The 24696-nt window shown below is 39.5% G+C and overlaps 1 protein-coding gene across 2 annotated transcripts in view; it reads right to left on the bottom strand.

The window, feature by feature from the left end:
• The window catches only part of MTMR12 (myotubularin related protein 12), a 35013-nt gene extending 12217 nt beyond the window's left edge, over nt 1-22796 (bottom strand). The window contains exons 1-11 of one of the 2 annotated variants that reach the window (XM_065861029.2): nt 22636-22746; nt 21305-21441; nt 14463-14517; nt 13148-13287; nt 11242-11314; nt 9885-10015; nt 9150-9243; nt 6594-6717; nt 5379-5454; nt 2859-2965; nt 533-657 (exon numbers count right to left, since the gene is read on the bottom strand). In XM_065861029.2, the coding sequence (XP_065717101.1) occupies nt 533-657; nt 2859-2965; nt 5379-5454; nt 6594-6717; nt 9150-9243; nt 9885-10015; nt 11242-11314; nt 13148-13261 (844 nt within the window). In that variant the 5' untranslated portion in view covers nt 13262-13287; nt 14463-14517; nt 21305-21441; nt 22636-22746. Of the gene's footprint in view, nt 1-532; nt 658-2858; nt 2966-5378; nt 5455-6593; nt 6718-9149; nt 9244-9884; nt 10016-11241; nt 11315-13147; nt 13288-14462; nt 14518-21304; nt 21442-22635 lie in introns of both variants that reach the window. The other variant, XM_065861028.2, reaches the window with a different exon arrangement.
• Nucleotides 22797-24696: the final 1900 nt, after the last annotated feature.

The following is a 24696-nucleotide window of genomic DNA, read 5'->3' as shown; positions in this document are numbered from 1 at the left end:
ACTTTCACATGGCTTCCATTGTTACTCTGTTCAACTGGACTTCCTACTTAGAGCAGTCACATTTAGCACTACAGCCACGGTGACAGAATTTTAAGCAAGTTAATGCTTCATAGGTTTTGAGATGTGACTAATTCATAACAAAAGGTAGGGCAAAAATTAACTAGTATTTAGACTGAACTCTTGACATAGCACAAAAGCTTAAAAGGTTAACCCTTAACATTCAATTTCAAGGGACCACAAAAGACTAAAAAATCTCTCCCATAAATTTAAAACCAACATACATTTGAACTCCTATCTCACTCTGTTTAAAAGTCATTTTCAGATACTGTGACTGCTTAGCAATAGGTAGTAAGTCTAAGAACTACAAACACTCCAGTCATAAGCACAGCCTCCAGTTACATAAAGGTCTGCTTTTAACCACTGTCAAAAGCAAGTCACCAATCAAGATAAGGACCTAAACTAGCATTATTATGCTTTGCATTTCAGTCACTTCAGGGAAAAAAAAAAAAAAAAAGGCTAAAGTTTGACTTACCTATCAAAAACAGCTGTTTAAATCTTAGGTATGCAGTCTGGATATCTTGCAGAGATGGAAGGCTGCTTGACAAATCATCCGTCTTCAGGAGTTCATAGGGAGGTTTGCTAATTGTCTTATAGATTCTAAATCAAATCATCAAGATGTTAAAGTCTTCTGCTTCACCAGTCAAATAATGCACCAACTAATGTCACTGAAGACAAAGTTAATAGGCACAATTTGGGAAACAGTTATAAGATGAAAAAGATACACACATTGGAAAGCTAATGGCCTCCATGAATTTTTAAATACTGGCTGGAAGCTTGCCTACAAGTTTATGACAAGTTTTGCTGCTCTTAACTGTTACACCAATAAAATGGTATTTGTGCATATTTGTACAGCTATATTACAAGTATTACTAAAGAAGCAGTAGTGAAAATCAAGTTCTGTCTTCAGTAGACACACACCAAAATTACTTTACTAGCAGGCTATTTAGAAATTAATCCAGAAAGTAGAGATGGACAAAAATACTCAAACCTCCCAGCAGACACTTAAAATTTTACCTGGCTTTCACCAACCAAATTACATTCTAATACCTAGCTGCCAAGTCTGTTAATGAAACATAGAACTAAAAGAAAGAAGAAACAATTTGGACTCGAAAACGAAAGTATATCTGCCTTGTGCTGCCATACATATCTGCTGATTTTTTCCCTAGGAGGAGAGGAAAAACTGTCAGGCCAGATGAAGCTTTGGTTTGTACCCAGAATATCCCTTCTCATTCAGGCTCCATAGCTCAGATGGACATCAGCTTAGTAAATACCTCTGTTGTCACATCGGCTTTTTATTGTCAAGATTTGGAAAAAGCTGCTCTAGTTCATGGTTCAGAAGTGAAGCCTTGCAGGCATTTGCCCAGACAGGGCAGACTCATTTGTTTCCTGTATATTGCAGCACACGAGCCTGCTTTAAGCGAGAACTACAGGAGCCCACATCCAGAACGCAGGTTACTAGACCTACTGGAAGAGGCACCAGATACGAGGATTGAGGGAAAGCAATCATTTGTCAATTACAATACATCCTCCAAATTGAAGCAAAAAATTTGTGGTAGAAGATCTGGCTCTAAACAACTTTAATAGAAGAAGCTATTAATGGTAAACAACTGCTGTGTGCTTGAGTTCAGACTATTATTACAATGGAATGTTAACACACCCTTATGGACAATTTGTAGATATATTTTTAAATATTAGTGGTTAACCACCAGTACTCCATAGCAAAAAAACCCCACCACTATTCCCCTAAGTCCAGATGGCCACACGCATCAAAGTATCAGTTTATGCATTGTTACAACTTACTGCTAGTTTTTCTTGCTTTCACACTATGAAACAGCATTACAAAGCACTCTAAGTCATGAAACTTGCTGGTTTCAGGGGAGAAATATTAGAGGATCTGCAGGAAGGGCCAAAAGTCTTCCCCATGCAAGTATAATTAATTTTAAAAACAAGGGGTTTTAAGAGCCTTATTGACCTATTTTCTGTTAGTTCTACGTGGTTAACAAGTTCTCCATGTATGAGGAGAAAGGAGCTAGCAGTGAAGTAGTACAAATGGTACACAATAGCTTGATCTATTAGCTTGCTGCTAAGGAAGAAGTTCTATCCAGGATACCCAACAGGTTAAAAAAAAAGCCAGGAAAAGAGAGCAACAAGTCATTGCCATAACTCTCAGCCAGGTGGCTGTGCTCTTCCTCTTATGTTAACATGGGCATTTTTCAGACTGCTGAACTAATTCAGCTTACTGTCTCAGCTGAAAAAAAGCTCTATCTGCCATCATATATGAAAGCAGCAGTAGCAAACTGCTAGATCATCTCAGTCATTTTAGGTTGCTTTATCTAAAGCTGTTTAAGAACATAAGTTGAGTTCTGAGAAGACAACAGAGTTCAAACAGATTTAAAACTCAGCTTGCAAATTAATGTTTACAGATGGAGTCTGAACTTGCTTGCAAATATAATTTAGCCAATCAATTAATGATACTTTAACTGTACTTAAGACCTACAGGCTTCAGTGTTGCTTTACCAAATTATAAGCCACAGTTTCTATAGAGATTCATCTGATATAGATACAGATATATATAGATATATATATTTCAGCAACTAAGCCTACAATGATGTTACAGTCTCACACAACTGACCAAGCTGTTAGGCCAAGAGCTTAAACCCATTCCACTACAGAAAACTACTTTTAGATCTAGAACTTGTTTCCTGATGCGCGCAAGCTTAGAGATACAGCATGTATGGAAAAAGAGAAGCAAGGTCCATACCAAGCAAAGTGTTGTGGACAGAATAGCTATTACTGACCCATCCAAGAAGGCTTTATGTGTTTGTGAAGTGCTGTCATCCTGTTCTTTGGGAAATGCAGACATTTTGAGAAGAGCAGCACCGTTATGGCAAGACCAACACCAAATCTGCAGAAAGACATTTACCAAGTGATAAAAATTGGTACACTGTCCCATACAAAGTATTTGCTTAAGTGATCAAATGATTACAAGAAATGTCTCTATGCTGTGCTTTACCAAATTTGTCGTGTATTCAACATATCATTAGTAGGAGCAAACCGGACATTTACACCAAAACTGCATGCCTTAGTACACTGTGTTATCACTTGCAAGTTTTAAGTTAAACTTTATACAGGAACAGGGAAATAGAAAAGGTCAGATTATATCAGAACATTATTTTCTCAACTGTACTCACAGGTGAAAAAAATGGTTAGAAGGTGTATGGCCAAATTATGTTGGAATATATGCCACAGCAAGACAGCTCCTGTCCACACAGCTATAAGTAGCCTATTTCTTGTAGTTCACCCTTGAGCTAACTCACAATAAATACATTGTCATGTCTTTCTATGTGAATTACGCATAAAACGTCACCAAGGCATATGAAATAGGATATTAAAAAAGAACTCTACAACTAAATCAGATTACATAGTTACAGGTATTCCTGTGGCAAGTCAGTCCTCAAAGCTTCTTCCCTTGACATGTAATTTCTTGACTCACCTGTTGCTTGAAGCTCTGAAGTTGATCTTTAAACTTTATCAGGAATATTAAACAAATCAAATAAGGAAGTTAAGGCTTCTGTTACTAATTTACCGTAGGCAAGAGGAGCACCTTAGTAGGATGCAGAAACCTCATAATCATCAAGAGCGGAAAAAGTGACTGTATTGTCCTTTCACTGCCATCTCAAACAGATTTAATATAGTAAAGCTAGTCTGGTAGTAACTTCCCAAAAAGGACTTGGAAATAAAGGTAAGAGTTCTACAAGGCCTCTGAGCAATGCACGACACAACTGAAAAACAAACACACACAAAACCAAAACCAAACCACAAACCAACACCACTTCTGTTTCTTTGTAAGAGACACTGTCATTTTTCTGGTTGACTATCTAAGAAAAAGCAAACCAAACTACTTCAAACTTCACTATCTGAAAGGACAAACTGTTCAGGACAATACACCACTTGTCTCCATAGACTGGTTGATTTAAGGGCATGAAGTAAACATGATTTTCCTTGGCAAACCTTATAGACATGCAGCAAATAATAGAAGACCTCGTAAGTAGAGGTTACTTTGCTCCCTGTTTCTATCTGCTCTGTCTTACTGGTTCTTAAACTCTGGTATGTGAGGTAGAAAGTCAAAGCCAGCTTGCTAGAGGGCACAAAACAGTATATTTAGCTTCATTTTCTATTGAGACTGGTAGAACCAGTTTTTCAGCTAGGCTACTTGGCTTTGTAAAAATGCTGCATCATCAGAGTCACATGACCTGCCAGTACCCAAGCTAGGCAACTGGAGGTATTCAACTATTTCTGCACATGCATGGTCTTCACTTCAATATCCAAACAGCATTTCAAGCCCTACATCCTGCCTCAGTTAAATGCCAGTCAGTCTCATGAAAAACAGGCTGGTGGACAGACAGACTAGTAGCATAAGATGATGTCCTGGTTTTGTTAAAAACAAGTTTCTCTTTTAGTGAATTTGCCTGTCAGCTAAGGCTTTCATATTAGCTGCATTTTTCTGGAAAACCAGATACATGTTCTGGTAAACACAGCAATGGAACGCAAAGTTATTGATAAGCATGGATGCACCTCTCACGAGAGGGGCAACGAGAAACAGGTGGCCAAGAAACTGACCAACGGAGTATAACATCCCATTCACATGAATACTTCATAAAAGTGGGAGATGACGATGATCTTGTCCCTTTTTCCTTACGGCCAACATTAGGAGAGGACCTTGCTGGTCGTCCCTGCGAACTGAGGCCTAGTGAGAGACTGAATCCAGCTCCGGTTGGCTGCAGAGTCCAATCCAGGACTTCGGGTGCCGGCTCTGCAGTTGCTGGGACTTTTCAAGATTGGTTTTGTATATTTTGTATTATTTTCTCTATTCTTATTAGTAGCATTAGTAAAAAAATTTTAACTTTTTCCAACTCTCTTTTCTCTGTCCTTCTTTCTCTCCTGATGGCCTGTCCTTAGTGGGAAGGGGGGAGAGGGAGGGACTGAAGGGGGAAGGGAAGGAAGAGGGGGTTAACAATACATCTGCCATGGTTTATTGTCACCTCGCAATCAAAACCTCAACAGAAGACTATATGACATTAGACATTTGATATACGTAAATGGGGGCTGTGAACACCCATTTTCCTTTACACTGTTTAAGGGGAATACAGAACACTTTGAGCACTTCTTCCAGCATTTCTTTCCCCTTCTATAGATGACAAGGTTTAAGTGTGAGCTGTGGAAAACAAGTTCTAAAAATCATATGCAGTAGCATCTGAAATGCTTGTTAAAATTATCACTTCTCAATGAGATATCCACAGCCATGCATAGGTACTTACAGGAATGCCTCTGCCTTCATACTTCAAGATACTCTCTTCAGAAACGCATATGGGAACAACAAAATACAAAGGCAGCCTAAGATAACAGAAAAAGAGTTTATTGCACTTAAAAACTTAACAAAGAACATTCTCCAAGCTCCTCTTCATGATGGTGAGTTTTCTAGCCCACATACTAATTATATATTCACTCTCACAGTTACAATAATGTACCAGATAACTGTCCTCACCACTCTCCCTTTATTTTCAGCTGGATAAGGTATTTTCTTCCAATCTTGAAATGTTCATTATTTTCACTGCAACATAACCCCGCCCTTCCAAGGCTGCAATTTAGTCCTACATTTACTTTTAACATCTATTATAAGACTGATAGTTAAGATTGCCTTGGTTCTCTCACTCTTTGCTGTTACAAAAGATAAACTTGTACTATAAGATAATTAGTTCTGTTTCCATGCCCCATAAGCAGTTCACATCACAATTCAAGGATGTCACTTAATATATCATGCATTTTCAGTACCAGTCAATATTATGTATGTTCAAGGCCCACAGAACCAACAAAGAGAAGCAATTAACCTCAGCTTGGGTCTCTCAAGACAGAGTTGTAGAATACTCAAGACTTCTTTGAAAATTGGTGTGTGTTTCCAAGGTCCATGAAAACTTTCAGGACTTCAATATTAAACAACACTAGTACACAAAGCCTTGAGTACATCCTAAGGGGTTCAGTAATTCACCAGCTACTTAGCTAAATTAGTAGACATACACATCTATCATCTTGCACCAGAGGCAACGCAACTTAACTTCCATCAGCACATTTTCCAGATATACTTTAAACCAGTTACTCTTTCCCCATCCAGTCACTCAACTAATAAGAAAATCTCAAGTGCGTGTGACTTTAATTTTTACCATAGTAAAGGTACCAGACTGAGAAAATATTCTAACTAGTGAGTATGACAAAAGCATAGGTACCAGACCTACAAATTTTTTATTCCATTTTAAGGTGGTATTCTCCACCTCTAGAGATATTCCAAGCTTGACTGACCAGAGTAGCCTGACTCCCTGAGGTCCCAAATCAAAGTATACCATTAACCAAAATGGAAACCAGTTGCTAAAAAAAACCATAAACAACCATATAACGCTCAGCATCAACAGCAGCACTGATTTTTGCAAATCTTAATGAGATGTATATCCAAAGGTCACTATTAACCAGGGCAAGCTTACTTTTCAGAGACTCTGTAGCCTTCATTGGTAGTCACTGCTTTGTATTTCACATTCCCTTTGGTCCGCTCCAACTCATCACGCCAGTCCTCAAGAGTATCAAACATCACAGTTTGGTTTCTTCCATCTGTTAGACACCAATAGCGTTAACTTTGCAGAGTATCAGGAACTCTAACATGAACACATTCCTAAATTAAGCAGTTAGTTTTCATTAAGTTAAGCAAGCAAAACCTCTTCTGTACATAAAGCCTTGAGTCAAAGGTAAAATGCCTTTGTACAACACTCTGCTTCTGGCTGATCTTTAACAACACATCTTCTGTCAAATACTGCTTTAACTAATAACTTCAGGAATAGTTTATCCTACAGAAACCAATCAATTCTTAGAGAACTTTCATACAGCTGAGGTTCTCCTTGCATCCAGACTAAAACCCAGGATGCTGTGCAGCAAATACCACTGTACCCTAGTGCAGTGTACTCTAGATTGGCATCTAATAAAATAGACTTGGATGTAGAATTAGTAATCAGACCAAAAGCCTTTCTGCAATTCAGATACTGCATTTCATTTAAAGTTCATTCTTTCATCACAGATAGGGGTTTTGCACTGAACAGAACATGTCAGGCACTTAATAAGAGCAGAAAAATCGATCACAGCAAAAGAAACCAAAACTATTACAGCAATTCAGTGTCAGTCATTTCAATTGGGAACTTCACCTGCAATTCTATTTAGCCACCTCAGCTAGAGTTAAAAGAGCAGGTTCATTTAGTGCCAGATCTTGTGTAATAATAATGTAATTTATGGAGTATGGAAAACTGTTTTAAACACTTGTCATAATTAAGTATCCTGCAACATCAGCTAACACTGAAATACCAAACAGAGCTAGAATTTTCACAGAAGACACAATGGCAAGTTAAAACTTCCCAACATAAGATAAGGTAGATAAAAAATTTACAGCTGAGAACAGAACATTGTTAATGAGCTCTAAGGTACAAGTTAAGATTTAAGAGTGTCAGACCATTAGAGGCTCAAAATCCAGTTTCTAAAGTCTCCTTGGTTTGTCCTGTAACCACTTCATAAACAATGAGACCTAGGCATTTATTATTGAGGATGTTTATTAAAATATGAAAGAATTTTGCACAACACTTCAATGTTGCTATAAGGAATATGCTTCTCCCACATTTGCTTAGTCTCCATCTGGAAAAGCTTACAGTCTTTCCAATGTTTGTAGCTCAAACCGAACACCAGTTACAGATGACGCCTGCAGGAAACACCTGAGCCAGCAATGTGCCCTTGCAGCAAAGGCAGCCAAAGTATTTTTGGGCTGCGTTAGGGAAACCATTGGCTACAAGCTGAATGAGGTGATTATCGTTCTCTGCTCAGCATTGGTTAGGCTGTGCCTGGAGTGCTCTGCCCAGGGCTGGGCTCCCCAGCACAAGACAGGCACAGGTCTTGGGCCTGCTGGACCAAATCCACTGAAGGCCCATTAAGATTAAAGGGTTTGAAGAACCTGATATGAGGAAAGACAGAGAGTTGGGATCATTCAGCCAAGAGAAGGCCTGGTGGGGGTGCAGAGGGGCAAGAAACCTTTCCAGTGTTTACAACCTGAGGGCAGAAGCACAGGAGGAAACCAAAGAAGATGAACCACTCAGTGGTATCTGGTGACATGACAAAGGCAGCGCACCCAAGCTGAAATACAGCAAATCCCCATTTAAATGTAACAAACCTTCTCACTACGAGGACTGTCAACTAATGAAACAGGCTGGCCAGAAAGGTTATGGAGTCTCAGTCCTTGGAGATATTAAAAACCCAACCAGACATGACCCTGGTAAGCTTGCTGTAGTTAACCCTACTCTAAATAGGGGCTCTTGGAAAGGAGCATCACTAGATGATCTCCAGAGGCTTCTTCTAACCTTGATGATTCTGTAATTCCTTAACTATCAAACTAAATGTCCGATTAATACCTTGGGTACATCAAAACTTCCTTCTGTTAAAGGAATAAGTGTTCCTGGAACACAAATAATCAGGTTCCTAATTCAAAACAGTGCTATTACTTCAGTTGAAGTCTGAGCTATGAAATGCTAGAAATAGAAAGTACACTGACAACTTTTTATCTTGAATTGTGCAGCTTACCGTATTATTCAGCAAAGTTTGATCAAGTGGGAAGACTATGTAGTAAGTCAGGAAGTCAGATGCCTACTGGAATCTTGCTATGCAAACCTATGCTTTTTTTGTTTTTTTGCAGTTACCTGGGAGAAGCAGATTGCTTGCAAATAAGAACAAAAAGGGAAATACTTGCTGTCAAATGATTATATTTTCAGTGGCATCTGAGAATTAAGAGCAGGAAGTTTGGTTCACTGCAATAGTACAGAAAAAACACATTGATTAAATAAGCAAAATATTTTCTAGTGGAAAGCACTCTAGCCAGAAGCAGATGAAAAGCCTTTGCACATACTGATCACAGGAAGTTTTCAATCCAGTAATGCTACTCTTGCTTGGAAAATTACTCATTAAAAAACTAACAGTATATTACAAATACAGATCAAAAATAGAAAAACATTTACCTGTGTTGTTTGGGGCAGCTGATGCGTAAGAGAACAGAAACAAGCGTTTAAGCAGCTTAGGAGTCTGGCTATGATGAACTATACCACTGACGATCTAGGAAAGGACCAGAAATTAACACCCAAACAAAGACTAAGACTAGCAGTGCAAAAAAAGTGATTTTTTTTTCTCCCCTCTTCTAGGTATTAAACAATGGATTCTATCCCTAACAACTGAAAACTGACTTTTAGAAAGCTCTCTCTGTCATCTGCAAGACACTGTAGCTACTAGGCTTAATAAGAAGTATTATACATGTTCAACTTCCAGAATGGTAGACTCTTGGTTCGGAGTTCAGATTAACCTGTCAAAAGAACTCATGTTATCAGGAAAATAACTGCTTTCATATCAAAAAGGCTGAAGTCTAATGCAATAAATGTAATTAGATTATGTACCACAAAGAGAACAGCTTTACAAGTTTGCCAAAGCTGAAGCTAATTTCATATAGTACTCTCCAGCTCCAGTTTTCTTCAAAGAGCCAGTACATCTGATCTTTTTAACTGCTATACACAACAATGTTTCATGATTAATGTCAGCTAGAAATCAAAGTCTTTTACTTTCTCTCTGAGTTGGGAATGATCAGAAAACACCTCAAGTTGAAGGGATCTCTCAGGGTGAATTTCATCCTTCCCTCGCCCCCACAACTAAACACCCAACACTAAGCTTAAAAAAAGAAAAACAAATTAAGTTGCTGTACTTACTCTTTTCACTTCCTCTTCTTTTGTGTATCTCAGGCAGAAATGAAATACTCTAAGATCTTTACAGTAGATAATTAGCGTCTCTGGGTATTTTCTTAGTTGTCCAGTTAGAAGTTTCTTTTTTTCATCATAAACTGCAAAATTAAAAAGTTTAAGTAAACATGAAAAAAGAACATTGCCATCAGTTGATAAAGATATCCCTGCTTAACTTTTAAAAATTCTCCATAAACTAATTCAAGCCCAAGTTTTAGCAAGTCAAAACAAGTATCATACAACATAGACTGGCAAGCTCTTGTACTAATACACTCAACTTTTTTTTAAACTACTTCCTGTAAGACAGAAACCAAACTTGCAACAAGCCAGCTGCTAAGTGATTATTTCTGTTCACATTCTGACTGTGTAATAAGTTCAAAGTTCTGAGATGCACAAAGAACATAACTTCATAGTTTTGCCTGAGGGAAAGTCCCCAAACAAGTGAGTTCATTCTAAGCTCCTAACATTAAAAAAAGAAAAAAAAAAGAAAAAAATTAACTACCATAAAATCTCCAGGAGAGGCCTTTATTCACTTCTGTTTTTAGGATGTATCATTTCACAGCTTCAAGTGCTGCCAGGTAGGCCACTGTATGCAAAATTAAGTAGTGTTCTCATAATCAACTTCCACTAGTCTCTCCCTAGTCCACTGCTTCACAAATCCACATCGTGGTTCATAAATACTCTGAAAACTCGTAACACTAGTTCAAAGTCAGGCTTCTCTATAAATCCTTCCCCACTACTTAGAAATTACCAGCCCCATTCTTGTTTACCTTTTTAAGTCATACAGGCATGCCTGTAAGCTCTGCTGCAAAACACTCATTCATTTACAAGTAAATTAAAACCACATTTTCCATATCCTTTGATATTTTGAAGATATCACAAACCTCATAAAACAAAATTCCCTTAGGCAAGCAAAAGGTACTGTTTGGGAATTTAGCACCTGTACTGCTCTGCAGTGCTATTGTTCTAATGAAGTGAATATCTCTGTATTTACAGAAATAGTTGATACATTGGAAGGTCCTTACGCATAAGTTTTAATCACAAACATTTCACTGTACACTCTTCTCTGCTTTCAACCACAGTACTCTGAAGAAATGGTTTTGTCTGTCCCAGCAAGACAATTAATCAAAATGTTCTAATAGAGCTCTTAGCTGTCATTTCATCGTCAAACGTAATTGCAGCTCTTCTGTCCAGACTACCCAATCCTAGTTCCCAAAGCGACAACTCCATCAGTTTTCTAAAATGCAAGTACATACAAAAAGAGCACCAGCACTGTAAGACTCAGAAGCATGAGGCACATTAAACAAGCAGGAGAAAGCTGACCTACCTCCATAGATTTGATCTACACATTGCAGGGTTATGTCATTTTCTCCTACAATCTTATTCTTAAATTGTGGCTCCTAGAACATGAAAAAATAATCAGAAATCTCATACTATTAAGCAGTAGGACTTTCTTACAAGTAAAGGCTGTATTCAGTACTTTAATACCAGCATTACTTCTTATAAGCTGTTTAAGGCAGAATACTGAAGAACAGACAGATGCAAGTCATACAGGCATAGTTTATAAACTGCAGATCCACTTTTATTTAAGTCTGAGCCATGCTTGAAATGTAGATTCAGTTTTTACTTTTCAAATAGCTTCAAAGCATGCATTTCTATTGAGTCACTTTTCAAACTAGAATCATTGCAGTAAACAGGAAATACAGTAACTTGATGTAATCCAAGCCATTTTATGACAAGTTTCCTTGCTATGGGAACCTGGCAGGAAATAGAAAGTCTCTTAAAAGAACAAGTATCCCAAGAATATTCCAACAAGACAGCCAGAGTTATCACTGGGCAAAATGAAGACACGAACAACTCAATTCTCTTATCTACTGTTTTGACAAACCTGAAGTGATTTGGGGCTCTCTTCGTTTCTATCATTCATGAGTTCAAAGTTAAAAGTGACATTTGAGTGATGCCACAATTAAGCATTGTTATGTTAAATTACCAGAAGGCTGATGTGCACTACATCAGCAAATCACATTTTACATGAAGACAGCTGTGAACAGAGTTAACCTCATTCAAGTTATTTCCAGGTCTGCACCACTCTGAATCAGGTGGCTAATAAACTTTTGTTAAGAGAATTATATAATCGTTGAATACATACATGTATATATATACACACACACACATATATATAAAAATTATATAATAGTTGACTTGGCATGCTATAAACCCAAGATTTAAAGTTAACAATGGAACAGAAATTAGCATGACCACTACCAACTTTATAAATCTCACATGATCTGTGGAAAGGACTCTGCAGCGTTGTCCCAATAAATTCTGTGATTTTGTAATTCCAGAAGGTCCAAAAATTCATATTTGGCTGCATAAACCTTAGCTTAACATTTGAACTCCCTGAAATTTCACCCCAAGAAATTTCTGACTACAATCAATGTGTCAAATTCTATTCTTATCATTACTCTGCGCTGCCAAGATCACCTTGCACTCAAGAGCTATATGCTAGGCTGTCCTTCACTTTTATCATCTAAAGGGACTAGACTGTTTCAGGTGCTTACGCACATCAAAAAAGGTATGGCATTACCATTCCCCTTTGCATTTGAGCACCTAAAAAAAAAAGAAACAAGATTCAAGTAATTTCTAAGATTGAAGGCTTTTTTAGCATTTGCCAACTCAACAGTACCAGGTTTTTAAATCTTTGCAGTCAACACCTGAGTTTGAATGGAATAATTTAGAGCTTTACTGAGCCACACAATTATCTACAGCATTTCCAGTGAATATCAGCTTAGTCTTGTGCAGCTCTGAAATGGTTCTGCAGATGTAGCCCAAAGTCAAGTCAGATGTTATAGAACATTAGAAGTGTGTTTGACATTCAGATTTTTGCAATTTCTACTAGATAAGCAGTCAGAAATCAGGTTTAAACTGTTGATCTAATTTTCAAAACAATTAGTTTAACTTAAGCTTCACAAAATTACCAACTCACAAGACGCAGAGTTATAAATTAAGTCTACTATAAGTGTCCACATACATGCTTGCATCATTTTCACTTGAGGAAGGATGGTGTAGACCAGGTAGATACAGACTATTTAAAATTGGTCTGCAGCCATTAAAACTTGTTATAAATCTACATTCATTCTGCATCTTTGTAAAAGGTAAAGATATTATTTAGTCAGAGACACTATATGTCTTTAGAGCATGTTTGGTCATAATTAAAAGACTTGTCCTCCTACATTATCATCTGATGTAGAATCATCGTCAAGGAAAGCAATCTTGAAGTTTGTGCATACAAGTTTCCCATAGGTGCCACGACTTGACCCGTCTTCTTGTATATACTTGTACACCATGCTCGCCTCGCAAAGCAGCAGTTCACCTGTGTGAAAGAAACACTGTCTTGCAACACAACTGATATACATGATTGAATTATTTGAACTGTTACCTTAAACTCAGCATTAACTTCCTGACGGTTTCACCTAACTGTATGCCTGGAGGTATTTCATCACTGTTATATGAAAAGACTAAGAGGCAGATCCTGGAATCAGCACGCAGAGAGCCTTCTAGGTTATTAACATTTCTCAAGATGGACTGAACGCTGTCCAGCTGCACACATTTAGGAGTTCTGTAACCAGAAGTACCTGTATCATGGCCACTCTAAGCAGCAGGAAAACAACGCCTGGAGCTACCAAGAGCAACCATGTGAGTGTGTACTCAAAAAAAACCCCACCCTAAAGCCCACTGCAGAGTAGTTAATACCATCAATAAACAAGTTGAAAACTGTTCCGATTTTCCTTACTGCTAAACTCTAAGAACGGTGAAACATTTGAGGTGATTATTACAAATCCATGAGTTATTTTTTCATAGCTTTGACTGGAGATGTTGCTTGTTTTACAGGTCCCAGGGCTATTTTAAAGTTCTCAAATACAAGTTTGCATAAATAATGGTTGATGAAATTCTGATCTTAAAATCAGCAGGAACTGAACTTCAAGTTTAAGAAAGTAAAAACAGGTTTTAGTGCATATAATCAGCCAAACTTTCAGTCTGTCCTATAAAGTACAGAAAACCCAACAGAATAATACTAGTTTATTCTAAGATTTTACTTGTATTTTGTATTAGTAATTGTAAATTTAAAAAAAAGTCTTAACAGTGAATGAGACATCAGAAGGCCCAATTAACTCCTAGTAAAGCAAAGCAATTAGAAAGTTTCCACTAGTTCTTCGTCTTCAGTTCCCAAACAAATAAAAACCCGCCCAAATTATCTTTTAAGAAACATGGCAAACTGAAGGATAGACATTTCTGCACAAGCAGCTTACCTGAAGATACTGTACACTACAAAATTGAAAATTTTATAATTTTTTAAACAACCCATGCAGACGCAGATATTTAAAACATTTCTACTTGTGTGGGTTGCTAAACCAAAACCTCTCTTTTACTACTTGGGACACTGATATCACATGAGTGTTTGCTGCACAGACACAGGAATATTTCAATATGGTTTACGTGACTAATATTTTATTATTTAATTCTAATAATACAAGATAAAACTGTTACCTGGTAATAAGCGAGGATTTACTTCCTTTTCTATGGGTTCCTTTATGTGTATTTCCTAAAGAGTGAAAGAATAATTATTACTTTGCAGAGATTGTACCTTCAACACATGATAACAGCACTCTCTCTCTTAACTCCTTCGTATTCTAGCACATAGATAAATTAAAATTAAGGAAAAAAATCCTAAATTAAGGAGAATAAGTGGGCAATGTGCTTCCTCCACTAAAGGTCAGGAGTCTATTAGCTAAATAAGTCCGTAGTTTGACACCCACATTGTCAGTGGGTTACATGCAGTAGTGAACGCAAAAGGAAATGCATTATTTATATAAGAAACAGGAAGAAATAAAGCATTGCCAATACTTCAAGTTCTCTTATCACATGCAAATGCATAAGCATAAACTTACTATTATAATACAACACCATCTCCCAGAGTTTATTCCTAAGCTTTTCTGTGCATGATTTAATATTTGTTTTCCCTTCAGCTTTTCAAGCTTCATCCTTTGATATCTATTTCTGTTTTTCTTACATGTATTATTGAAATAAAAGTACAAAAGTTACTTAAACAGTACTACTAATATTGCAGGGAAAGGGATTTCAGAATCTCAGAGCCAAATGGTAAAACCTGTCACAGGATACCCTTTAGTTTGGACACAAATTGCACAAATAAGCCCTATTAAACTGTCAGTATCACTTATTCTAGCCTTGAGGCACTGATAATTGGATTAAAATCTCTAACAAAAACTATTAAACTAGAGGACATGCTACACCCTTCCTGCTCAGCCAGTTCAGAACTTCCTCCTCCAAGTCCAAATCACTTCACATGCACTGGAGTCTTTCTGGAAAACTATTAGTTAACTGGAAAACCCCCTGGGGCCAAAGCCCTAAGCAAGCTAATTTTAGCTTGTCACCAGCATCCAAAGTCAGATAATGCAAATCAAGACAAGCAATCAAAAGGAGGCACAAGCAATAACATTTTTGCCAGGTTAAATACAAAGAAACAAACGAAAGCCCTTGAGAACATAAAAATAATCCCCCTTTGCCATTCACGTAAACACTTGCTCTCAAGATGAAGCTTGAAAGGTGCCCAGCAAAACTAAAAGCACACCATGAGAACTGCAGAGACACTCAAAACAGGGTGAAAAGAGGTAAAAGTTATAAAATGAAGTGGTGGTGGTGCTGTGAAGAAAGAAATCAGCAACTACAGCTGGCAGCTAACATAGAAAACAAAACACAATTTGCTGCCTTTGACTTCTAAGCCTGGATGTTGTACAAGTAAATTTTAATCATATTTCATTCTTGTCAGCTAAGTAAGTTGCTATGCAAACATGGCTCAAGCTGAACACTGCTGCATTCAGAGAAGAAATAAACATATTCCCAATGTTGTCTCTTCGCCACCAGTAGCTCTAAGTTAAACTTTGTTTTTAGTAGGGTCTTTATAGGTGTGCCTCCTACTATCACTATTTGTGTGCAACTAAATGCAACACTGTTTGCTCACACACTGTGTGCCAACAATCATTGCTACTGAACAGTAAAGTAGTATACTAACTAGGTGTCCTACCAGCAACTCTTACTTTGGAGGATATCATAACACACGTAATGACTACTGTTTATGTATACTCGTGCATGAATGTTCATACTTCTTGCTATGAGTACCAGTTTACGCTGGTGTGGGCACTTAAGACCTGAATTAAAAAAAAAAAAAAAAAAGAGCTCAAATGAGTTCTTTGAGCTTATATCCATTTATTAAAATGCATGGAATCTTTTATAACAGCTATCAAAAACCCACAGACATTGAAGTGCTATAGGCAGAATTCCTATAACACACAACAGCTTCCAAGCGCTGAGCCTCCAGAAGAGTTCTATTTGAAAGTCAGCATTTATATTCCCATAATAAAATAATAAATATTTTAAAGAAAATTTTCATGCATGTGCACTAGCGAGAGATAGAATGCAAGCCATGAACATTGCTGAACAATCCAAGTTGCTGTCCTGATTTTCTACAGGAGGATATTAAAATATATTAAATTCTACTAATATTGCATATTTGTTCTTCGAAGAAAGAAGGCAAAGATCTTTGTGAAAACACGTTGTTAATTCACCATGAGTCAGTGCAAGTTGTGTAGGAACCCATAAATCTAGCTAATACTTCCACTCTGTTTCAACTTCATTTTTCTAACAGATTTCAGTTGTGGGGCAACACAGATCTTAGGACTAACTTAAGAGCCTGCTGATACTAAAATGCATGCTCCCCAACACCCCTTCAATCAGTCATACACTTCATACCCACCCACTCCTTTTATCCCTGGGTTTGTCTGACTACAGGGTGAAGTAATTTGGTTCATAAGATCAGCTGGAAAGTCTGTACTTGTGCTACATTTGGGTTCGTTGTTACTGCCCATTGTTAGCAGAACTGGCTCATCAACAGGTCTGATGAGCACAGAAACAAAAGAAAAGGAAGCAGCAGAAAGAAGCAAGTCTCTCTCCCTTCCCACAAGCTACTAAATCCACTCAGGCCTCAGGAAACTTCAGCCTCTGACCCTTTGTTAAGTCAAGCATGCATGCACTTCCCGTTTATGAACACTGAAAGCCATGCACACGTCCAGGTAGATACTTCTTCATCTGCAGCTTCTCTGTTCTGAATGCCCCAAGCAGAATCTTGGCACTTCTTCCTCAAGATACAACACAGGAAACCCTACTACCTACCAGCAACAGCTAAAAGCAGATACCCATAGGACACCATACAAATAAGGAAAATTAACTTTGAATTGCCTCAGAAATGACAGAAACAAAGACTTCAACTTTGCTGATGGTTTCAGTAACTTCTTAACTTGGAGATGTTTCTCATCTGCACACTTACCTTGTGCTACATCCCTTTTTTCCAGGCTACCAAACAGTGGCAGGCACAACAGGAACACCCCACAATTATCACAGTACAGACTACCAAATCATAGCAAAACTGGAGGCTCACAACATCTCACACCACACTAATTCATAATGCATCATTCTCCTTGCCATTTCAAACCGCCTTCAGCTGATAGCACTATGAAACCATGAATTGCTAGGACAAGGAGACAACATGCTCCATGCAGATCCTCTGCCTCAACAGCAGGGGGGACGACACCATAGAGAAACACTTTTCTTAAAGAAAGGCTTACCTCTTCTCTTTTTGATTTTTATCCAAGTATAGAGAACAACTGCACAGTTTGCAGGGACTACATTCAGCATTCTCCCAAAAACACACTCAAAGGGGCTAAAATATATTCCTCAAGTCTGTCTGGCGACACGTCTTCCCCAAGTGCTGAAGCATAAAAGAGCCACCATGTGTGACACAATATCCAGTTTAAGTCAGTACAGTCCAGTAGCAATTATGCTATATTAACAGGGTCATAACAGTTAGGGCAGGAGAGAGATCCCAAATGATCCTGCTTTTTGTCCTAGAGCCTCACCACAACTAAGCACAATTCCTTGCCTCCTATTGCACAGGGAGGAATTGACTGTGGACAGAAAATGAGCAGAATGTGAAAAAAACTCCCTGCAAGCTAGAACCCTGCTTACTCTGATATTGTCAAAGAATTTGAATCTTCTTTAACCAGTATTGCCTATTGATACTGGATGTTGATTGTCACTCTCAGCAGAGAGACCATGTATACAGTCTGCTGCTGCAAACTAGAATACGCTGTAAACTCTGAACCTACCTCACCACACAGTAAGGTTTCCATTTATCCATAGCCAGACATTTGTGTTCAAATTAATTCCAAAAACTGAAAACAAGATTTTCAGTAAATACACTGGGAAAAACATTTCCCACTAGTTTCATGTAATAAAGGAACCGGTTATCACTTCCAGGGTTTCAAGAGTACTGGCTGAAACATACATCCTTCCAAGACTGACAGCAAATAGCAGTGCTGTGAGAACACAGGATATTTTAATGTTCTCATATAGTTTTCTAGAAGTAATATTGCCACAGGGAAGCTTGACCCTGTGGTGAGGCTTGCAGTGAACACCTGTTTTTTTCTTATTTGCTGTACTAAAAGACTAACAGAGGGCTGTGATAGCTTTCTTAACTACACATTTTACTTTATCAGTTGTAAAACTCAAACTGTCTACCAAAATATTTGCAAGTTAGTTGTGGTGGTTTAGCAAATGACTACAGTATTCCTGAGTAAAATAAATCAAACTTTTGTCTAGAAGTTTCACTGAAATTTCATGCAAAAGAGGAAATACCTGTGCACATGCTTATCATACATTCTGAATACACACTAGTATTCAGAAATGAACTACAATACACACTTGGTATTTTCTGAAAGACTATTTCTTGGTCAAACAAGCCTAATCCCACATTGTGTTGTCATACAATCCAAAGAAGATACTTACTACACTTTAATAACAGTGCTGAAAAGGATCTCTAAATGCTTGTTTTCCTTCCTTTCACAGCTCCATTATCTAATAGCCCACTAGGTCACAGTGGATGTTTTCCATGTCCTTTTCATCTTTTATACTTTCCTCTTTCCTTACATTGTCCTGTTTCTCTCCTCTGACTTCAACACCCAGCTTCCCCCACGTCACCCCAGAGCCCAGCTGTCTGCTGTGGTAACTCCCATTCCTTGTGCCACTCTTCAGTTTCATCGCTCCAATTTAAAAGGAGCAACATACTATTTTAAGTGTAAATATTGCACCAAGACTCACAAGCAACAAGTGTTCATAGTGGCTATGAGCTGACAGCAATGCATGATTTGGGACAAAGCACAAGAGGTCTGAAAGTTACCCTCACAACTCTGCACTCCAGATTTCACAGAGAAACAGAATGAAGCAGAACAAACTCTTTTAAAAGTTCACGGGCTAATAGCGGACCTAACATCCTATAAGAATTAACATGGAGGATTTAACTTTTAAGAATGCATGCACAAAAAAGCAACATTAAGCTTTAAATCAAGTTTAACAAACACACTTTTATTCAAATCGAAGTAAAACATGATCCAGCTTGTTAGCCTCACAAATGCTTTCATTTTTGTAATATTTCAGTTAGAAATCATGAAGTAATTCACTGGTTCTTATTTCTATGTCTCCATAGACAAATTTTCCTGGTCTATAATCAGACATGTCAAAATATTGACTTTATACCCTTACTATTCACCCCACTTCCTGCATGGTAGCCAAGTCTGTCCTGAGGGGAAGTGTGTCACTAATATCAACATCCTACGGTCTTGCTCTCAACAGACCATTGATTGACCTGTAGTTCTACACAGCACAGCATAACTAGGTTATATTTAGTCAGATGTCAAAAGCGCTGCTTTTATAGACATTGTGGGGTTTCACAGCAGAAATCACTTCTGTTCCTTCAATAAACAGCATTTTCTGTTCACTCTTTACTTCCGTCTTGCTATATATTAACATGAATAGAGTTCCTGTTTCTTTTCACATTCAAACACACAAATGCCAAAACCAGTACAAAGCTCGCTCCATTTTATTTTTCTGAACATTACCTAATGTGTCCGTCAGGTATCTGGGGATGGACTAAATGAGCTGGGGCTAGAAAAAAAGCCCAGCTCTACCTGTCACATTGTCTTGCTGTAGGGCTCACATAACATAGAGGCAGCAGTTTTAGGTCTCAGACAACATACCAAATGAACAAGGACAAGCACAATGAATCTGGAGGTTGCAAGAATGACTAGACCACAACACTACTGTATTGCTCTATATTGCATCGTGATTGACAGAAAATCTTGCTGCAAGTCAGAAGTATAAACAGATTCCAGGCAAGGCTCTGTAAATCCACAGACAAGTCCATCATGAACTCAAATGCTATCTAGACGCAACCTGAAGCTCATTAAGTCCCTCAACTGCTGTTTCCCACCTTTTGACAAGGGTCTACCAGAGGAAGCATGATACTAAACATATCTGTTGCCAACACTTCTCCCCAAGCACTTGATACTGAAAGAGACAGGGTATTAGTCTGCCCTAGGATGGTAGTTGCACTGTCCTGATGAAAGGAAAGTTCCCAGTTAACCAAACTATTTTCCACATAAGAGGGACTGAAGTATTTCCACTGTTCTATCAGTCTAACCTAAATTTTAAAACTCAGCTACATGAAAGTTAACAGCTACAGGAAACTTGTGTTCAGAAAGTCATTTTTCTCACATACATAAGGAATACTGTTCCTTGAGACATGCTCACTTCTGCTTATTTGAGAATATCTAATCAACGTGGGATTTTTCCAGATCCACAATTAGCCTCACAGGTTTCATCACATATCTAAAGTTTTATTTTTAATCCTCATTAAAAATTAAAAAAAAAAATCACTGAAGTCTTCAGCTTCCTGTGTAACCATCCCATTAAGGTAGTCACAGGCTGTCAAGACGCCAAACTCAGAGCAAATAGTTAAACCTCCTTTACTTGCAACTGGAATCTGACCTCAGTTTGACTGAGCTTTTGAGGCTGTGAAAGAGACACCAATTCTAGGGCAGCCATCAGGTCTACATTTCAAAGTTTCTGCTGCAAGAATCTATTAAATTCCTAAATTTAAGTGCATCAAGGAGACAGTTAGAAGCAACACTGATAAAGTGAATGACTGCAAGCTCTAGTGCATCAGGATATTTTATTAAAAGCTTCATCTTCCAGTATTAAATACCTTTGTTTGCCTTCCTGCAACCAACAATATCATATTGGAAGAGTTACATCACAATCAAGTTGAAGTACTCTTTATTGTTTTGTGTCTTACTGCACTACATATATTTGACTTGTACCTTTTTTTCACTGGTCCCTTTTTCCAGCAAGCTTTAATCACCCAGAATGCTTGTTTAAATGGTGAAGTGGCTTTCAGTAAGTGCAACAAGTGAAGTTCTTACCTTTGCAAAATTCAGTTCCTTGAGTACACATTTTTTGTATATTTGTACAACATACTTTCCTAAGGTGAAAGACTGACTTCATACATATATTTGCTGACTCCAGAAATATTGGTAACTATCATTTACATCCATTTCCACTGAAAAAAATACAAGGAAGAGAAAAAGCTTTTAAAGTGACCTGATGAAACTACAAGTCACCAGGGCTTAACAACATAAAACTAGAGTTTCTATCACAAAATAAGGATGTAAGTCATAATCAGCACAGCTGACCTAAGCCCTAATAACTTTGCATTGTTATTTCAGATTCAGTGAAAAATAGAAACAGCAGATTCTCCAAGGTCCTATCAGTGACAAACTCTGTAGTAATTAACAAGATAGACAAAATCTCTCTTTCCTAAGAAGCTCTCAAGAGAATTCAACAATTAAGAAGAACCAGTTTGCCACAGATTACAAAGAACTACAGAGGGGAAAAAAAAAAAACAACCCCACAAGTGGGTAGTTTTCATAAAGATTAGTCTTCCTAGAAAACAGCTGTTCACCAGGAATAATAAGTGAAGGAATACTGAATAATAATCCTGATCTAACAACATCTGCTAACAACATGACCTCAGTAAACTGAGTCTAAAGCCACTTCAATCAGACTGCCAACATAAGTTTCAATAAATATGTGAAAGGACAACAGGAAGAACAATATGAAAGATATGCACAGCCAAGAGTCCAACCCTGAGCTGTTAGAAAAGGGCCCCAGCGCTTTGGACCAACAGAGCTGAACAGGAGGAGCCTGCAGAGACAGAGCACACATCGGGAGTGAGGGCGAGGGACACCGAGAAAAACAGGGTGGGAAAGTCCCACCTTACAAGCGGAGCAGTCACGGTGACAGCCTGACATCTGCTTAGAGCTTGCGAAAACAACCCATGTGAAGCACCAGAAAAATAACCATCTCAAAACTGACCGGCCAGCTACATTTTTTTTAAGCTTTGTCAGGAAGCAACAAGCACGATGCTTCCTCTCCGTTCCCAGGGAAGTGCCTCCGAGGCACCGGACCCGCCACCCCCGGGAGAGCGCACCCGGCAGCGCTCGCACCCCCCCTTCTCCAGCCGCACGCCCGTCCCGCGGCCGCATCGCCAAGCTCTTCACAGCTCCCGGCGGCAAACTCCGTCCGAGCAGCCCAGCAGCGGCCCGAGGGGAGCGGCAGCCTTGCTCCCGCGGCCCTGACGAGACCCCAGCGGGCGCTCGTTGGGCTCGCCCCCGCCCCGCGGGCCTGGGCTGCGGCAGCCTCACAGCTCCTCCGCCCGCCTCCCGCAGCTCGCGGCCTCTTCCTTGCCTCGCACCTCCGGGCTGATATAGGACACGAACGAGGGCTTGGCCACCTTGGCCCCGCTGCCCAGCATGGCTCCGGCTGCCTCCCGTCTGACCCTAGAGCCCGCGGCGGCACCGCTTCCCCGGGATTCTCCTCAGGGCTCCGCAGCGCGGAGCAGTCGCCAACGGCGGCAGCAGCGAAAGCGGCGATATCCGTAGCACGTACTGACCCCGCCCCTACGCCGGTGCCCGCCCACCCCGCCGCCGGCCATTCCTAGAGCACCACCTTCCCCCCCCCCCCGCACCCGTTCTCACTGGCCACAACTGCTGTCAGTCGTAATTGCACCCTCCTCTTATTGGCCGCGAGGGGAAGTGCCTGGAGGAAGTGGGGCGATGAGCGGTGGAGAGAGAGAGGCCAGTCGGGGCCCGGCCCAGCCGCCGGGGGGCGCTGTTCCCCGTACCCCACAAGCGGCGCGGCGGGGAGGGCAGGGGCGGCGGCTGCAGGGCCCAGAGCGATCCGCCGCGGGGCGGCAGGGGCACTGCGGCACCTCCGCCTGTGCGGGTGGTGAGCACCGCTTCGCCGCGCCCGGCAACCGCGCGGTGGGCCGGGAGCCGGAGCCGGCGCCGGCGGAGGGGGTGCAGCCGCCCCGCGGGGTTTCTCCCGAGGGATCCCCACGGCTCTGGGGGGCACGGATAGAGTGTTTCCTCTCGCCTGTTCTGTAGTGGAATTGTCACTTTGTTTAAGTTGTCAATTTCTCACTCATATGCAAAATGCCCGTGTTGCATCTGTGCACGCTCGTAAGAAAACTTGGTGTTAAGTAAAATGAGATGCTGAGTTTTACTTAAGTCAGGAGATGTGCAATGAAAATGTCACAAAACATTTAAACGACCCCTCTAGATTTTTAGTAATTCTCTAAACCTGGCTGCTGATAGACCCTGAAAAGTCGTCTGCCCAGTGTCTATTAAAGTGTTAACAGCTGCAGCCTCCCTGGAATGTTGTCGTTGGACACTGTATAATCAGAGCTGTAAATAAACACCAGGTTTACTGGGTATCTAGGTTATTTTTAAAAGCTTAAGTTTTATGCGGATAAAGAACAATGCAAATGTTGTGAACTGCCTGTGCCATCAGAACTACCCAGCAATTAAAATGACAAATGGTAACCGAGGTGACAATTTGCATACAGAGTATTTATGGAAATATTTTTACAAAAATAAAACATACTTTACAAACTTCAATAGACCGTAGGACATGAAAAATCAATAGCTCCTCCAAGTACTAATGATAAGCACTTTTCATATTGCTCCCTCTCTTTTTGTTGTAATACTTCACTTAATTTACCTTGCTCCAAAACCATACCTGGAGAAACTTGAACGGGAAAGAAGAGGAGGTACAGGGAGTCGTAAGACGGCATTTATAAAAATAAAATGGAGTCGCTGTTTTAACTCAGAAATAAATTAATTTCCGTATTTTCAGTCTCAAGGAATGAAAAGTGTTTAGGATTTAGTCACCACCAGCCTGAAAAAAAGAAAATTCAGAGATGATGTTTCATTAGTAGTTTTACAACAAAGGCTACTCTGGTGTGGGATCCTACGCAGAAGAGCTCTCACGTTTCACTCCACAGCTGTTTCCACATAATTCCTTTACACTGCATCTGATCTCAGCTGCATAGGTCAAAAGTACAGCCCATGGTTCCAATGGTGCAAACCTAGGGTGAATGGAAAATTGGGACAGTTCCTCCATGCTCTCCAGTTGTAAGAAAATATGTAAAGAGAATAGCACTATAAAAAATATATTTTAAAGCATCTGAATTTACAGTGGCAACAGAAGGATTACCTCCTAACGCACCCTGAAGTGTACGAGCAGATTAAGGCAAAAAGCAGCTACTTAGGATGTACTGAAGAGGAAGGGATGTTTGACACTAGGCCAGAGTGCTAACTCCGATGGGAAGTGCAAAAGGAGCTTCGGTTCCCACATAGCACATGGGAATTCACTCTTCAACATCTCATCAAAAAAAGCCCTAGATCCTCAAAATCCAAACGTATATAACTGCTATCAGCGGAACATCCACATAGTCCCACGTCCTGGTGTGCTC

The sequence above is a fragment of the Patagioenas fasciata genome, chromosome Z (genome assembly GCF_037038585.1).
Source record: "Patagioenas fasciata isolate bPatFas1 chromosome Z, bPatFas1.hap1, whole genome shotgun sequence".
Taxonomy (NCBI): Eukaryota; Metazoa; Chordata; class Aves; order Columbiformes; family Columbidae; genus Patagioenas; species Patagioenas fasciata.
The sequence above is the reverse complement of the archived record's forward strand: the minus strand, read 5'-3'. Positions and strand labels throughout refer to the sequence as shown.